At 34.6% G+C, this 16786-nt stretch overlaps 4 protein-coding genes across 6 annotated transcripts; 1 reads left to right on the forward strand and 3 right to left on the reverse strand.

Moving 5' to 3' along the window:
- Positions 1-1679: 1679 nt before the first annotated feature.
- Positions 1680-7414, reverse strand: LOC131668070 (actin-binding protein IPP-like). The gene is made up of 7 exons (XM_058941916.1): positions 7056-7414; positions 6069-6597; positions 5770-5935; positions 5360-5706; positions 4943-5289; positions 4635-4855; positions 1680-4571 (listed from the first exon to the last, which is right to left on the reverse strand). Exons 1-7 carry the CDS (start codon positions 7123-7125, stop codon positions 4335-4337), a joined length of 1917 nt encoding a protein of 638 aa, XP_058797899.1. The 5' UTR covers positions 7126-7414; the 3' UTR covers positions 1680-4334.
- A 338-nt stretch (positions 7415-7752) lies between these two features.
- Positions 7753-10265, forward strand: LOC131668066 (protein CNPPD1). The gene is made up of 5 exons (XM_058941902.1): positions 7753-7986; positions 8077-8173; positions 8277-8482; positions 8560-8688; positions 8833-10265. The coding sequence occupies exons 1-5, from the start codon at positions 7942-7944 to the stop codon at positions 9565-9567; spliced, it is 1212 nt and encodes a 403-aa protein (XP_058797885.1). The 5' UTR covers positions 7753-7941; the 3' UTR covers positions 9568-10265.
- Positions 10266-10284: 19 nt separating this feature from the next.
- Positions 10285-13259, reverse strand: LOC131668067 (transmembrane protein 65). 3 transcript variants are annotated; one of them, XM_058941903.1, is made up of 6 exons: positions 12718-13259; positions 11941-12066; positions 11139-11180; positions 10751-10818; positions 10480-10683; positions 10285-10421 (listed from the first exon to the last, which is right to left on the reverse strand). In XM_058941903.1, the coding sequence occupies exons 1-6, from the start codon at positions 13046-13048 to the stop codon at positions 10296-10298; spliced, it is 897 nt and encodes a 298-aa protein (XP_058797886.1). In that variant the 5' UTR covers positions 13049-13259; the 3' UTR covers positions 10285-10295. The 3 variants fall into 3 exon arrangements, with proteins under 3 accessions (XP_058797886.1, XP_058797887.1, XP_058797888.1); XM_058941904.1 differs by having other exon boundaries at positions 11139-11171; positions 12718-13258; XM_058941905.1 differs by lacking the exon at positions 11941-12066 and having other exon boundaries at positions 12718-13257.
- Positions 13260-14139: 880 nt separating this feature from the next.
- Positions 14140-16677, reverse strand: LOC131668111 (pre-mRNA-processing factor 19-like). Its single transcript, XM_058941989.1, has 8 exons — positions 16646-16677; positions 16107-16256; positions 15748-16016; positions 15474-15665; positions 15225-15380; positions 14918-15148; positions 14494-14834; positions 14140-14421 (listed from the first exon to the last, which is right to left on the reverse strand). Exons 1-8 carry the CDS (start codon positions 16659-16661, stop codon positions 14274-14276), a joined length of 1503 nt encoding a protein of 500 aa, XP_058797972.1. The 5' UTR covers positions 16662-16677; the 3' UTR covers positions 14140-14273.
- Between the last annotated feature and the right edge of the window lie 109 nt (positions 16678-16786).

Here is a 16786-nt window from a genome sequence, read left to right on the forward strand (position 1 = left end):
GAGAGACAAATAAAAGAAACTCGGACGACCGCGTGCCTTAATTACGGTCGATTGTCCCGTTTGCCGCGCGCAAGATAAGCGTCGCCGCCGAGTAGATTAAGCTCCGAAGATATTACCGCCGAGGAGGGCGAGAAAGAAGTCGGCGGTTCTCGCTGCGCGCCAAGCTCTTCTCTCGCTCCCTCGGATGATTTACGAGGCGCCGTGTATAAAAGCTAAAGCCGCTGATGAAAATAAAATATCCTCGCGCTACCCGTATATATTCCAGAGGGAGGCGCGCGCTTTACGACGCCGCGCGCTCTTTCTCTCTCTCTCTTTCTCTCTCTCTCTCTCACTCTCTCCCTCTTTTAATTTTCGGTGAAGTGCTGCGTGGGCGAAACCACCCGGATTGCTTCTTTCCAGACCGCGGGCCGCGCTCATTCGCGCGCGAGAGATAGCGATCGAAATAAAGCGAGGCCGACCTTCAACGTCCGCGAAAGCGAGGATCCACGGGCGCCCGCGCGGACGCGTACCGCATGCACTCGCGGGCCAAGATGCGCGTAACCGTATTTCGCGAAGCGATATCATCGACCGCGAGCGACGTAGAGGGGAACCGACGACGCCATATAACAAGGGCTGCTCTTCTTTATTGTCGGACACGCCTATAAATAGGCCAGATGGTCGTTCGCGCCGATAGTCGTCGGGACCGTAAAAAGGAAGCGAAGGCAGGGCCGGGCGCTCCTCGCTCCAACGACAGTCTTCGCGACGAGAGCCATGCCTGTAGCTTTATTTCGTTCTCTCCGCTTTTTACATCCCCCGGCCGCTCTGGCTCTCCCTCGGATGTACCGCGTCTCGAGATTAAGGCGACAATCGAACTTGCCGAGCGCGGCGAAAAGTGACGCGCGAAGCGCGCGTCGGCGGATCAGCCGGCTGGGATATCGCGCTAGATCGCGCGCTAATAATAGCCGCGCGCGTGCGCTTATCGTCGTTTCCGATCGGCCCTGGCGTATTATCGTCGGGCCCGCGCGGCCGGGGGAATTTTTCGTTCGGCCGCTATCCTTTTGATGCGATTCCAATAGAACGATTATAGCGCTTCGACGCGGGCGTGCTAAGCGTTTTTCAATGTTCCGCGCCGACGTCGCGTTCCAGCTTACACGGGACGCAGCGCGCGCGCGAGATCAACCGGCGCGCTCGCGCCTTCCAGGGGAGGATCATTAGTGCGCCGAATGGTGCGTTTCGCACGCACGGCGAGCAACAGGTGCGACTCACTCACAGCATTTTCGTCATTTTTAAAGCACGCGTACGTATGCGTCTAGGTTTTTTTTTTCTGATAAGGTTGGAAAGAAGCGCAATCTACGTACGTAAAAGCTATAAATAGCAATGATCGACAGAGCTATTTGTAGAAAAATAATGAGGCGATGAAAACAAATCCAGTAATTGATCGCTTTCATGTCGATTCAATGAGCAGATTATGAAGAATTAAATTTACCCGTAAAGGCGACACGCCGTGTTTCTACTGATTTTCTCGATAAATATTAATAACAGTAATTCCCCGTGAGATAATGGTTGTTGCCGTGTCTACGTACTAATCAATAAATCAAGAAACTGAAATAAAACAGAAAACCAATATCTTTAAATGCTCGAATAAGTAAATACGCACGAATATTTACTTATAAAAACTTCAGTTTTTATTATTACAGCTTATACTAAGATTTAAATTTAGCATATAAGTTAAGTATTATAAACGCTTGCGCCGATTAATATCCATAAATAAGACACGCGGCTTCACGTTTCAAGTGAGTTCGCACATAAAAGGTACATCCTTACTGTCTTCATAAACAAAGCTCCGTCTCTTTTCTATCTCGTATAAAGAAAATATGCATCTGCTCGTTCGTGTTATTCGATTCGTGTTATCGCAGTTGCATTTTCAAATCTTATTTCGTATCATCATATACGCGTGTATATATAACTCATAATAAATTCGGCCATTCACAATGCATTTTGAATTCTTAATTAATTTATAACGTCCATTGTTTTCTTTATTCTTATTTAGCATAATTAATATCGATTATTTGATAGCCGAATACAAATGTTGGAAGAATGTCAATATTCATAATACTGAAAGACGACGAAACGTCTTTTTCGATTGGTTTCCAATATTTTTTACAGATTTCACAATAGTTCATGATTTAATCGAATGATGAACATAGCCGATAATTATCGGAATTCTTTCAACTTGTCATCTATTTTTGATAATCCCGTTAAAATTAGCTCATCTATTAAAGTATACTTCGACAATATTGTGCTTAAATTCTTTGCACAATGGGAATAACCTGTGATAATACTAGTAATGAAAGCTTGCTTTACTGATACTTTTTTGCTGACTGTTCTTTTTATAAAAAACGCGCATGCAGACATCGATTTTTGGAATTTTTAATTCGCACTATTAATATCGACGATAAACCACGATTGGCGTAAGTAAAAGAAATTTAAAAGTTAGTACAACTTCAAGCTGTACAATAACAATATTATTTGCTATGTATTATACAAAAGTGAGCTTAAAGCAATTCCGTGAGTTCCTCAGACTGTTTATTCATATATCTGCAGATTCGCTTTGAATACTGGTTTTATATTGTTACGTTCAAGCTAATCATTATATATGAAACATATAAAAGGCCATTTACTTATACATTTATGATACAGAGATCACCTAACTGTACCGATGCTTTAATGTGGATTAAAAATAGATGGTATTAATTGTTATTGCATTCAAAGAAGTATACATATATACACACACACACATATATATATGCATATGTATATATATAAATATACACCCACAAAATGAATATATAGATATTAGACGTTTAAAGGGGCTTTCTTTAATGTTTGATTATTTCTTTCAAATAGCTTAATTCTTGACTTCAATCCTACTATTTTTATTCAGTCAAACCATTTATTTTTATTTACTTTTTTCTATAGACTGGAAACGTAATAAATATTGATTACAAGAACAATAATATTATAACAAGATTTTCTTTATCGCGTCACTAGGCACTCAATTTATATAGATATTATGTAATCGCAAATCTCTGCAATGATGAATTTTTTATCCAGGATCTTCTTTTGTTTACATAAGCATTTTGTTAAGAGTTTTTTTTTGAATTGGTAATTGCACTCGACGTTTAACTATAAAATGGTGCTTTATTTACAATTAAGTTTTTTAAATGTCTCTCACTAACAACGGACGACATTGCTCAATTTTTCGTTATTATCAATTCCTGCCAAGGAACTCACTCGGACAACATGGAATTCCTACCTTCGCGTCATGTATTACAGTATTTAGGAACATTTAAGGATTATACTCGTTGAAAAGTGTATATTGGCCTGCGCTTCGTTTTTTTGGACTGATCATTGCAGAGATTGTTAAAAATTTCGTGACAGCCTCTCAAGATAACTTAAATATGCTAACTAAGGACTATAACAAAGATATTTTAGTAAGACGTTACATTATAGAAGGATACATATATAAAAGAGGACAATTAATTGATATGATTATTGCACATAAGAAATATTGAAAAAGCTAATATAGTGATTCTATGTCGTATGATTTCATATTTTGTTTGTTTCTATTTTGGTTAATACAATTCTATTTTTTCCCTCGATTTATCTATTTATGAGTAGATATTCAACGATAAGAGTATTATAAATGCCTATGAACTTTGATAAACGGTCAGTTCAGTATATATATATATATATATATATATTGCGTCAGTGTAAATACGTAAAAATAAGTTCATTAAAAGCAAATTAAGCACGACATTTGTAAAAATCGAATCCCCGTGATATCCGAATATAATGCGAACACTTTTACCGCAAGATCTATGTTTTATTTGTATTTACTGTGAAAAATTTCAATACGTTTTTAAAAGTTTGATATCACCAGTTAGATCAGTTTTTCTCCATAACTTCGGCAAAATCTATTTACATAACGAATACAATTCTCTATCGTACAATAATCAGAAATGGGCAAATTACGTCAAAATAGTGTACAATATTTTTAGGTTTGTTGAAAAATAGATTAAATACTCAGCATTTCATATTGTTTAGATTATCATCCATCAGACAATTCTAAAAAAATAATCAATCAACACCAAAAATTACTCATTAATCCGCACATACGTACAGAACAACCATTGGAAAAATGAAATGCCCATATCTGTGACAAGCAGTAAAACGAAGATTCATTTTAAAATTAATTTAAAACTAAATGCACCACAAAAAAGAAGATGTAAGTAGGCTTGTCAAGTACATTTGTTTAAATGATAAAAAGAAAACAAGAAAAGTTAAATGCCAATTCAAAAAGGAGCAATAACGGCAGCGGCCTCACCTCTGCTCGTCGGAAGAGGAGCACACTCTGTCCACTTATAAGAAAGCGGATCGTAACGTTCAACGGTGGATATTGTTATTTGGGTACGATAAAAATTAATTTCTTGCGGCTGATCACCGCCGATTACATATAAACGGCCATCAGCCGCCGCTACGGCAGGATATGAACGACCAACGTTTAATGGGGGAACCATGGTCCACGTATTCTGCAAAATAATTATTTTTTTGTTAATGTCTAGACAATAACGTTTCGAAAGGTTTTAGATTACCTCTTTGAACGAATATCGTTCCACGGAAGACAAGACTTCTTGATTTTTATTGGTTCCACCGACTACATACATGTAGCCATCGAGCACAGCAATTCCCATTTGAGATCGAGGTGTCAACATGGATGCCAAATTATTCCACTCTCTTGTTACTGGATTGTAACTCATCACATCCTGACGATGTCTGCTGTCATGTGTGCACCCTCCAACAATGTATATCAGTCCTAAAAATAGTATCACCGCGTCTATTATATATCATTTTTTAAATAAATCTTTATCGTCTAGTAAAAATGAAAGTGTAATCTACGTACCTTCATAAGCAATAACACCCATACTAAATCGGGGTTCGGGCAGTTTCCCACTGAGAGTCCAGGTATTATTTATCGGATCGTAGACTTCGATGGTACCACCGATGTCCTCGCCGACCCAGCCTCCGAATGCATATAGACTATTGTCCAAGGCACAAAAACCAAACTCACACCTCGGCTCAATCATGCACGCTATCGGAGTCCACACATTGTCGCGAGGATCGTAACACTCGCCATTTGCTATTATACAAGACTCTAGTTCGCCGCCCACTACGTATACTTTGCCGTCCAATAACGCTACACCCGGCAGTATTCGGCCTATTCCAATAGGCGCTACTTCACTCCACGTGCTAAAAACAAATAGCGATAGCATATAAACACCTGCATTTTTCAATTAGTAAAAGTATATACTTGACGTACTCGTTGAACGTGTCGTATTTGTTTATGGTTTCATAGGTACTTTCAGCTGGTCTGACCCAACCGTCTGTCGAATGCTCGCGTTTAGAGCCTCCTATCACTAAAATGTTTTTCTTAGCGCAGAGTCGAGGTTGTGCACGCAAGGGTACAAGGCATCCTTTATTGGTTATCAAGTCTTTTTGAATGGAGGTCAAGGCCACTATAAGACTGCCGTCATTGCATTCGTAAATTACTCGATCAAGGCGAGCCATCGAGCATAATCGTAATCTTATGTGGCCAAATAGTTCAAACACATAACAACGTCTTGAGGGTATGTCATGCATTATCCAATTGTATGCTGCTTGGAAGACCTAAACATTATATTGGTAGTGACTATCACTCCAAATATAGTCAAATTGGAAAAGAAAACGTACCTGAAATTCCGTGTCGATGTGAATATTTTCGCTACTAATAAAACGAACTAAATGCTCTTTTGGCAGATCCAAAAATTCCTCTTCTTTTGAAACTTGAGGAAAATTGACTTCAATAAAACGTAAGGCAGTCTCCAATAGGTCCACTCGATTGTGAGCTTCTGCAAATCTGCAAAATTATACACAAATTTTGTATTATATAAGCGAGGGAATTTATGGATCTGTTCCAACTATATAGAAATAAATGCTTAGTCTATATAGGTGTTTGGTATAGTTTAAGGAAATCAATAATACTACACTACCTATAAATTCCAAGGGCATTAGAATAATGTAGTTGTTCTTGTAAGTAAGAGATACAACTAGAAACTACTTCATCCAGTTCCAACATATCAGCTGCAGCAAAGACCTCTTGAACATTTTCTTGAGTTATATTAACATTCCCGGTGTAAATGAAATCTACAAGAATGGACAGGATATTTTCAGAGATAGTATGAATTTCTACAAGCTCTTGCTGTTCTTCAACCAGTCCTCCAGTAAACATAGCATTGAAGTAAGCACTGCTTGCTGCCAATACAGATCTGTGGGCTCTAATAATTGTATTTCCAACTACTAGACCCACATCGCTAAATTGATTCTTAAGCCTTTGTGTATTCAAATTCCTTAATACTTTGGGAGCATAATGACCTACAGCATAGACAGTGTTGGAATTATCTGCTGTTTCATTCATTGGTTCAGTAGCAAAACCCATGTTGTTGGTATTTATTTCGTTCTTTAATGAACCTACAGTATTTTCAGCCATGAAGCCATCGAGTTGACCTCTGTCGACAGCACCTAAAAATCATTATTTTCACATTGAGTTTTATATTTTGAAAAAAATTTCAAATTAAACTTCCACAAATGAGCATAGATATTGCAAAAAAGAATTATTTGAGGCTATGTAACACTCTAACATGCAGTTCTAAATTTTCTATTTTTAATACACTTATGTAATATTTGCATCAATAGCACCTACTGGTATTCGAGCATTCTGCACAAGAGAGTATAGATAGGCAAGGACTAATCATAAACATTGTATCAATTATTGGAAGATAAAAAAAAGGAACTTTAAGAAAATAAAGAAAAGTTCCGCGAACTACCAAACAAGCCATAAGCGTCAAAACTAAAACCCTTGAAGTACACTATAGGGCTACGAAGAACAGAAAAGGGAAAAAAGGTACGAGAAGAATAAATAGTATCGATTAGCGAAGACTTTTAAGCTAAAAAGTGCATCGCACTCGCTTTCTACTTACGACATATACGCGAGAGGACTTTATAGACACTAGGAAACGATTTAGAATTAGTTTTCCCTTTGAGCCGCATAATTACCACCTCATTTTTTTGTCCTCCACATTCGCAAACTAGCTTGTGTCTCCTGTACGCGACCTTTCCTTATCTGAGCCTCTGCCCCAAATCAATTCACCAATTTGCTAATCGACAATATGACATATGTCAAACAATGTCGTAGCACTTGAAGTCTGCAGCGAAATTGCTCCAATTCCATTTTACGTTCGTTGTACGAATTATTATCAATCACATGCTTAATTATTTTTCGCAATAGGTTCGTAAATGTGAAAAGAAATACTTGTTTTGCACTTGAAATTTTATGAAGGCCTTTACTAATTTGTTTTTCATTTTTTGGCGAATCCGCCCACTTTCGAGTGACGATCGATTCGATTTAAATGTTCTATATAAACTGTACCAATGTAATAGCACTAAAATTTTAAATCAGATAATTTTTCAATGTAAATTCATCAATTTCCATACCTTTATAAATAAAACTACACATCAATCTTATACTCTTAATCTATTTTTATATTAACCCAAAATGATTTTGAAAGTAAAGAACATTTTTAATTTTCAAATTTTTATTCTGTGCGATATTGGTATTACTTACACTTAACTCACATTACTAAAGCTCACTTCACTTCCCAGTCCAATATTCGCCAATGGGCTCTGAAGTCTGATTCGTCTTTCGTCGTGGTCGGTGGTTTTTGCACGATTGCGTAGTGCGGGTTATTTTTTATTTCAGTTTTACCAAATTAGTCAAAATTAACGTTCTTTCAGTAATTTCTTCTACGTTTTTATTTTTTATTTTTATCGGAGGAAGCGATTTTTAATCATTGCACTCTCACAAAAATGACGTATAAATCGAAGGACAAGAGGTCATACGCGAAGTTTACAGTAAGTAAAAATGCTACTTATTAGTGGTATTGCCTATTAACATACTTTGATTGTACCATTTATTGACTGATAACAATATTTTGTTTATAGAACTATGAAGGGCACGATGAATTTCTTAATCGAATATCGAAAACTTTGTATTACACAAAATTACCAGTGACTGATGGTCTCAGTTTACCTGTAACAGGTTTGTACAATAGTATTATCTCACATTATGCAATCATTAAATTTAAGTTGTTGCTAATTTATTTACAATCATGATATTTAAATTGTTGCTAATTCATTTACAGAATTGGCAGCTGAAATCTTCACTGAAGTAAAAAATGGACAAACTTTAGAACGCCTAGATGTTGAAGAAGCAAGTCAAATCTCTCGAAATGCTTGTGTTTCTCCTTGCTCTCTTGTTTTAGCATTACTTTACCTTGAAAGATTAAAAGACTGTAATCCAGAATATTTAAAAAGAGTTGCACCATCTGAGTTGTTCTTGGTCTCCTTGGTATGTACTGACTGCACATATCTAAAACCATTTCTTATTAGAGAAAGGTATTATAAAAATCTTTTACTTTTCTTTAGATGGTTGCTAGTAAATTTTTAAATGATGATGGAGAGGACGATCAAGTTTTTAATACAGAATGGGCATATTCAGGTGATTTAAGTACTACAAAAATAAATAAACTAGAGAAGGAATTTCTCGAAGCCATTGTAAGATTTATCTTTCAATATATTCTTCCTCTATTTTGTTACTATTAATTTTATTATTTTTATTAAAATCAAAAATTCAAATCAAGCACATATTAAAAAATTATATTTTATAATGTAGTAATGTTGATTTATTTTGATTTTTAGAATTGGTGTGTATTTGTACATAGTCAAGACTTTTGGGAACGATTGCAAAGGCTGGAAAGAGATATTGCCTATAAAGAAGCTCAGAAGAGAGGTTGGTTCTCTTACACAGAACTCAACTCTTTGCTTGATTCCATCCACTTAACAAGTGTAGTAAATCCAGTACTCAGCATATCTTCCATTTGTATGGCAACTTATGCTGCAGGATTGGTTGCTCTCCTTGGCTCAACTGTTTTTGCAACACATTTACCAATAGTTCTTAGAAAGCAAACGCAATCAACTTGCATGTCAAGTCTCGTTGACAGACCTTGTTCAAACGACGATTCTTGTACTGAACTTGATCAACAAATTGAAAATATCTTGTTAGATTCAATTTCCAATGATGCTGAAGTTTGTAATGAATCTCATGTTGAAATCTACATATATATGAAAAGCAATTATACAAATACAGGAAATGAGTGGGATTGGATTATTGATTCAGTTATGTTTTGGCTTCCAAACAGTTTAAATTTGAAAGCAGAATCTGGAATCAATGATTGGAAAAATGACTTCAATCAAAACAGTGTTCATGTTACTAAAACAGACTTTATAATTGAATCAAATCCGTTTCTACAGTATTCTGACAATGAAGTTAAAAACATCGTGAAGACAAAATCGCTAGATTCAAATTTCAAAATTGCTTCACATGACTGGACACATAATTTCGGATATCTATCTAAATTACCTCATGTAATCTGAAGTACCTCCTAAGTCATGGACAATGATATAGATCGTAATTCTGATTGTCTTGCTTGATTCAACACACACACACACACACACATATATATATATGTATATATATATCTCTTCAAATTTAATTTGTAATTTATAATTTTATTCAACTTACTTTATGCTTTAAATTAAATTTTATCTTTTATATTTGAATTTATAAACAAATTTTATATTCTTTAATAATTTTTCAATTAATTTATACAAGAGTTAGATTTTTTTAAAAACAATCTAACGTTGACGCTATACTATCAATTCCTTGACAGTTGCAAAGAATCCGATTAACGAATTAACTATTAACATGTACAACTTATTAAACTAAACACCGTCACTATAGAAAGATATATTTTTTGTACTTCTATTCTGTATTCGTTTGAACAAAACGTTTTTCAATAAAAATTATAAAGAGTAAGTACGTAGTTAAGTCTATTTTGCCAAGCATTAGTATACAAATACATGTAAATAAAATGTCGATTGATGCATATACTTCACAATCTAAAATAGTTTTTTAAACTATTCTATGCATTGCTTCAAAGTTTCTCTATGTACACATTTTAAAAATAAGTAGGAATAGATTTGCAGTCATAGCAAAGCGTTAGCCTTGTTTTGTCCAGCAATGGCTAATGCATATTTCAATTTTCTAAAATTTCATTATAGAATTTGTACAACATAAATTCGGTATTTACACATCTTGGACCTTATTTCTTCTTATCGTCTTGTTTCTCCTCTTTCTTTTCGTCTTTCTCATCTTTTGGATCACAATGTAAAAACAGTAATGGTAGCATTCCTAGCAGGCAACCAACAGTCACTCCAATAACTCGTCCCTTTTAATAAATTTAAGTAATTAAAAATAAAATATAAATTTGAAAAATGAATTATTACCATATTGGCAGCAAATCTAGACTTAGGTAAATCTAATTGAAGTGGTGTTAGCTTGGGTTGTTCAAATCCTATTTTTTGTGCAAAAAGCTCGACATAGTAGGCAGAACCTATTCCTAGAATATCAGAAATGGTATTTCCAAAAGCTGCAGCAGCCATAGTTGAAAGTGTTATAAAAGCTCCTAATGTTGCTTCAATAGAATCACCCTGAAAATTATTTTCAATGAAAAACATAGAAAAAAAAATCTTGGTAAAAATTTAAAATATTACATACAGCAATTATCATGATTGAATTGTCAAGAAATCCAAAGCCAATGAAAGGAATGGCATTTGCTACTGACACTGAAATTTTGTTTATTATTAGTTTTATTTGTATTTTTTACAATATATATAAATTATAATCAGTTTCTGAAAAATTGAATTTTCTAGACTGCAACACAGGTATTATCAAATTCCTATTCCTAGTATAATCTAATTTATTTAATTAGAATACGCATAAAAAAACAAAAAAAAAGTATTTTTGGCTCTACCTTGCAAACAGTTATAAGTGAAATTTTTTACAGTGTAAAACTTTAGTAAAATTAAAGTTAAAGTTCTGATTACTAAAAAATGTAATCAAATTTAAATATGAATAATAATGAAATTTGTACGATTTTTCTCACCTCGTAATAAATCTTGTCTGGATGGTGAAGGAACTTTTTCCACTGTAAAATGAAAAACAAATTTATGAAATTGCTAAAAATATTTATTTTATAAATTATTCAGTAATTGAAATAAATGTGTCTGTTATTCAAGTGTATTATTTTCTTAAAGTAATTTGCATGCAGTAGATAATACTGTAGGAAACAAAAAGACCATGTATAAAGCAATTGTTTTGAAGAGTTCACTTTTTAATAAACTTACAGAAAAGTTTTCCATAAAGTAGATAAAGCAGGAAGAGAAAGAAAGTTTATATAATGTTTGTTACATGGTTAGATATTCAAGGTACCAGCGTAGAAGATAGCACTAATACAGAGATGATAAATGTACATTCTTATTGTTCATTCCAGTGCTGAATATTATAGTAAATATAAAAGTTTTAATTAATAAAGTGTTTCAAGAACATTGAGAATATTTAAAAAACAATTACATGCAAGCTTATTAATCTGGTTTTTTTGTCAAGCCATGTAATGAAAAAATGTAATAAAATATTAATTGGAAAATTTTCACCGGTTCAAAGTATCTGATAATTATCATTATTATTATTATCATTATTATTGTTATTATTATTATTGTGATAGTGAATGAATGAATTTAATAATTTAGAAATAGATTGTGAAATGAATTTAGGAATGTAAAGAATATAAAATATGTTGGTTTATATAGTTGCCAAATTTTTATGCCTGTTTGATGTTTTATTTTATCAATTATGAAAATTAGAGCTCCTTCTGCTGGTTAATGCAATTGTTATTTCTTGTCTCATACCATATTTACGAAGCAACCAATCATCAGGAACCTTGCAATAACTGCCTGTGGGATCAACATCTCCTAAAGAAGGTACTCTGCTGGGTCTGCCAAATTTACTTCTCCACCTAAAGGCTGCAAGCTGACCTGATTGATGATAAAATAAAAAAAGGAAAAACTCAATGAAATGTAAAAGAAAAAAGTAATAATGTGAAGCATATAGTAGGGCTACAGGAGTGCTACCAGTATGGGGAAAAACAATGGATTAATGAAGAATAACAAAAAATGAGTCACTGATAAATCATTGTGAGCTACCTCTTCGTTACATAGTAGAAAATTCCGCACTCCTGTTTACAGCATTAATATCATGGTTGGCAAGCTGACGTGCTGGTCTCTCATATTGTTAGTAGAGACTCTTCAGTACAGATATCTGTGCACACAGCTCTCGTACACAGAGTCTTTATACTCTATATGAAAAATCACACGTGAAATCTATGCATGATAATTATTCGAATTGAATGATTAGCATTTTGTTTTTGAAATTATGCTGCTGATTCAACTACACATCAAAGAACAGCATTCAATGTCTATAGACATAACACAAGTGGGTTTGGTAGATGTAATAAGCCATTTAAGTGAAACAAAATGCAAAAATATTAATTTTTAAATCAACCAAAGATCTAAACATCTATGAAAAAAAAAAACTTATAGTCTCATGGAAACTCAACATGGATGTCATTATCAGTTGTAGACTTATAATGCTGTATTCCTATCTGCATACTGGATGATGTTACTTACCTACATACTCAGCCTTGAGCTTTTGAGACTGGCATTCTTGTAGAGCCGTAATCAGCACTTCTCTTTCATCCGGTGTCAAGCGAACAGCCAAATCTTTGGCTTGTTGCTTGGTCAAAACACCAGGAAACGCGTGCGATACCGCTGCCGCACTGCCGAATCTCTGTTGATCGAAAAAATTCGTAACGGCATTCTTGTCAATGCTATGCCTTTCTTGAGTCCATGAAAATCTCTTGCTTTGGTTGAATCTCGTAATACTCTTGATAGAAAGGCAAGTCGCACTCGACTTTTGTAGAGTTGCTCGGCACAACAGTGTAGACACGGAGCTAGACATTTCCGTCCACACTTGCACACTTGTTGAAGTCCAGCAAAAAAAGTGAAGTCAAAAACAGTTCAACAAAGCTCGTTTGTGACAGTAGAAAATTGGTTGAGTGCGACGAAGTGCATTATTGTATGGTTCGGATGACACTGCGGAACATTCGCTCGACGAGTCGATGAGATCGAGGACTGAAGTATGTATGGTTGAATCTATATATGTTCAATTGGAATAGCCTGCTGCTGCTGCCCCTGCGCCTGCAGGACGGAATCCCTCTTGACAACACACGAATACGCGACGTGACACACGTCACATCTCTGACGTCACTATACCACAAAAGCTGAGCCTCCCGGCGGGCGGCGCTGCACCTTATCTCGCTTTCTTGATCGTGCGCCGACCCTACAACTCGATCGGTGTTGGTTATTCTTACACGCGACGCCCTCCTTTCTTTCGCTCAATATTCTAAAAAGGTAAAGCCTCCTGCACGCGCTAGCATCACTAATAATGTGTAACATGCAATTTATTCAAACTTTGTTCGACACGCTTCCTTATGCTCTCGTCTTATTCATTATGAGACTTTCGAACATACATGCGGTTATTTACTTGCGAGCTGCTTATCCCCGCTCGAGCTATAATATAATGTTGAATTATTAAAGGCTTCCCGCTCAACTACGCGATTGGTAGATGTTTAATTATTTGAATTTGTTGCTGACCTTTGCCACTTTATTGTAACACGTTATCTAACGGAATTTCACTAATTTTATACCCATTACTATCATAATTGGAGTTGTTAATTTAGTGATAAATTTTATGACGACTGATGCAATTTCTAATTTCAAGATTTCATGACAATGACATTAATGAGAAAAGTTACAATTATGCGGTATTTGCAGCTACTTTATCGGGTTAAGGCTTTTTGAAATAGGTAAACTTGATATATCAGGTACTAAATATTTGCATACGAAATAAAATCAGTTCTACAGCAACTGTTTCAACACGTTAAAGTGATAATGCATCAACCAAATTTTGTAAGAATAGGAGAAAGTACGTTAGAATCTACGCTCATTAGTTGACTAGTACCTAAAATTGTTTAATATTAAACTTACATGGATATGTACAAGAGAGTATACATTCTTTTGATAGTAAAAAATTGTAACATTTATTTTATGATCAAGTTATGATTAAATATCTCACATAAAGTTCTTAAAATTGTACCACTTAATAACTAAGTAATAAAATAAAATTATCTACTCGTACCGTAAACTTTAAGTGTACGATCCATACTAGCTGAAGCTATAAATTCTGCATTTTTACCAAAACGAACGGAATTGACTGCAGCTGTATGATCATTAAACGTCTTTAATTCTATCCATTGTTTGCAAACGTATATCCTGAAATCAAATACATCGTATTATCAGAAACTATTCGATAATAAAAGTAGATAATTTTAAATTTAATTTTACCTGACATCAGAACCACAAACTGCTAAGTAGGTACCACTTTGGTCAAAGCAAATGTCTTTTACTTCGTATGATTCATCCAACTGGAGTGTTTTGAAGTTTTTCAATTTACGCAAATCCCAAAGTTTTACACAGGAGTCTTCAGCTGCTGTGGCTAAATAATAACCGTTTTCGGAAAAGCTAATGGCCGTAATAACTCCAGAATGACCTGGAAAATTAGCCACATTTGATTGTTCCTTTAAATCCCAAATTTTCACTTGCGAATCAGCAGTTCCAGTGCCGAAAATAAGTCCATCAGGATGAAATTGTGCTGTTGTTAATGGTTGACTTCCTTGTCCAGCCACCTATGATAAATTATTCAAATATAGTAAATTTTCACGTCGATTACTTAAAATCTGCGAATAATCTTAATTAAAATAAAATGTACCTTGGTAAGCAGTCTACCAGACCTTATATCTGAAAACGCCCAACAATGATCGAGAGCTGAACTCAACAAATAATCACCTGTTGGATGTAATGACAATCCTGTGACGGGCGCATCGTGCGTTCGCATGAGAAGTATCGTTTTAGCAGTGTCAACATTCCAAATTCGAATTGATGAATCAGGAGATGCAGTCATTACAACATCTTCGGTGGGATGATAAATTACTCGCGATACCTGTCGTTAAAATGACATAGTAACGTTAGTAAGACCAATTAAAACATAGTGATAATATTTAAATGATAGTTTTTACCTTCTTTGTGTGACCTTTCAAAATTGAAACAATTTGCTCTGTATCTTTATTGAAAACTGTGGCCGTTTTATCTGCTCCTCCTGTTAAAATTCTACTGTTATCTGCACTATGAATATCTAAAGCCAGTATACCAGGATTACTTGCAGAGTGAAGACCCTTGAAAAGAAAATAATAAATTGTATGATGTAACTGTTTCCATTGTATTTCACAGAAAGGTAATAATAAAGATAATAATTAAAGTTAATATACCGGATGAGATGCCAAAGTTTGGAATGATTTAATAGCATCTTGAGAAAGAAGATCTTCTGGCACAGATCGACCTCGTCGTTTTCGTTCTTGTGTAAGCACTGTTGCTTTTTCTTGCAATTTTTGAATAATATCATCTGTTATTCCAGCCTCTTCACTAGGTTGCATGGCTATACCACCAGCCTCTGCTAAAGCCTGTTAATGAAAAAAATATTATCATTATTTATCTATCTACAAATTATGATCTATGTAAAAAAATGTTATCATTCACACTTACTGCCTGTGGCATATTTGAAGCAGATCCCGGTTGTGGTTTCAGTAAAGCTAATGCCTCTTTTACTGAAGTAGATTCTTTAACCAAAAGGGCAGTTTTTCTACATACTGCATCATGTTGATACAGAACATTTAATGTTTCTTGGCGAGTTTTCTGCAAGCGTTGTCTCAGTAAAAATGAGCTCAATACTTCTGCATCGTACTCATCTCGTAAGCCTTTCAAAATGAATGGTATTGATGTTGAACTGGGAGCTTTTGGTTTGCTTGGTACATCTAAATTCAATAAATAAGTTTGACTAAACTTGCTTCATGTCAAAGTATAAATACTAATTAAATTATTCTGAATTCGCCGTTGACACTTACGTTTTATCTCGATTAATTGCTCTACCTGGAGTTGTTTGCCATTGATGGGATCGACTCCATTTTCTGCTACATATCTTGTTATTACACGTTTTTCAAATATAGAGCCAGATACTGGAGACACCACTGGCTCATCCGGCACTTCTTTAGAAACTATAAATAACGATATTTTATAAAGAATTTTAATATTTATGAATAATGAATTATCTTGCACTATTATGTTAAACACGTTTTTTGTTTACTTTATCAAACCGAAATAATTTGATACATAATTACTATCATTTCATTTTTGTAAAATAAAATGAAATAAACAATCTACAAATAATTACAATATCCAACAATTATTAAAAAACAAAAATATTCACCGCTAAGCATAAATATAACCCTATCTTGTGCGTAACTATGACATTTTCGGTAACTGTTTAAAAGTATTTTATAATTTATGGATTGATTAAGGTAATAACATATCTTAGGAAAATAAAAAGTGCATACAATTAATAATACTAAAAAATTTTTCAACGAATAAATGCAATTTTACTTACGCGCACACTGTAACATTTTCGTCGGCTCTCGGCTGTTAATTCAAGACTGCCAACTATATGGCACAAGTGGCAAATCACATGGCAATGTATTGTACCGCCACACTTGCCAAATGCAAAGTTGTTATTTGTCTGTTGTCTCAT

This window comes from Phymastichus coffea, unplaced genomic scaffold, assembly GCF_024137745.1.
Source record: "Phymastichus coffea isolate CEN01 unplaced genomic scaffold, Cenicafe_Pcof_1.1 PCOF00074, whole genome shotgun sequence".
Classification (NCBI taxonomy): domain Eukaryota; kingdom Metazoa; phylum Arthropoda; class Insecta; order Hymenoptera; family Eulophidae; genus Phymastichus; species Phymastichus coffea.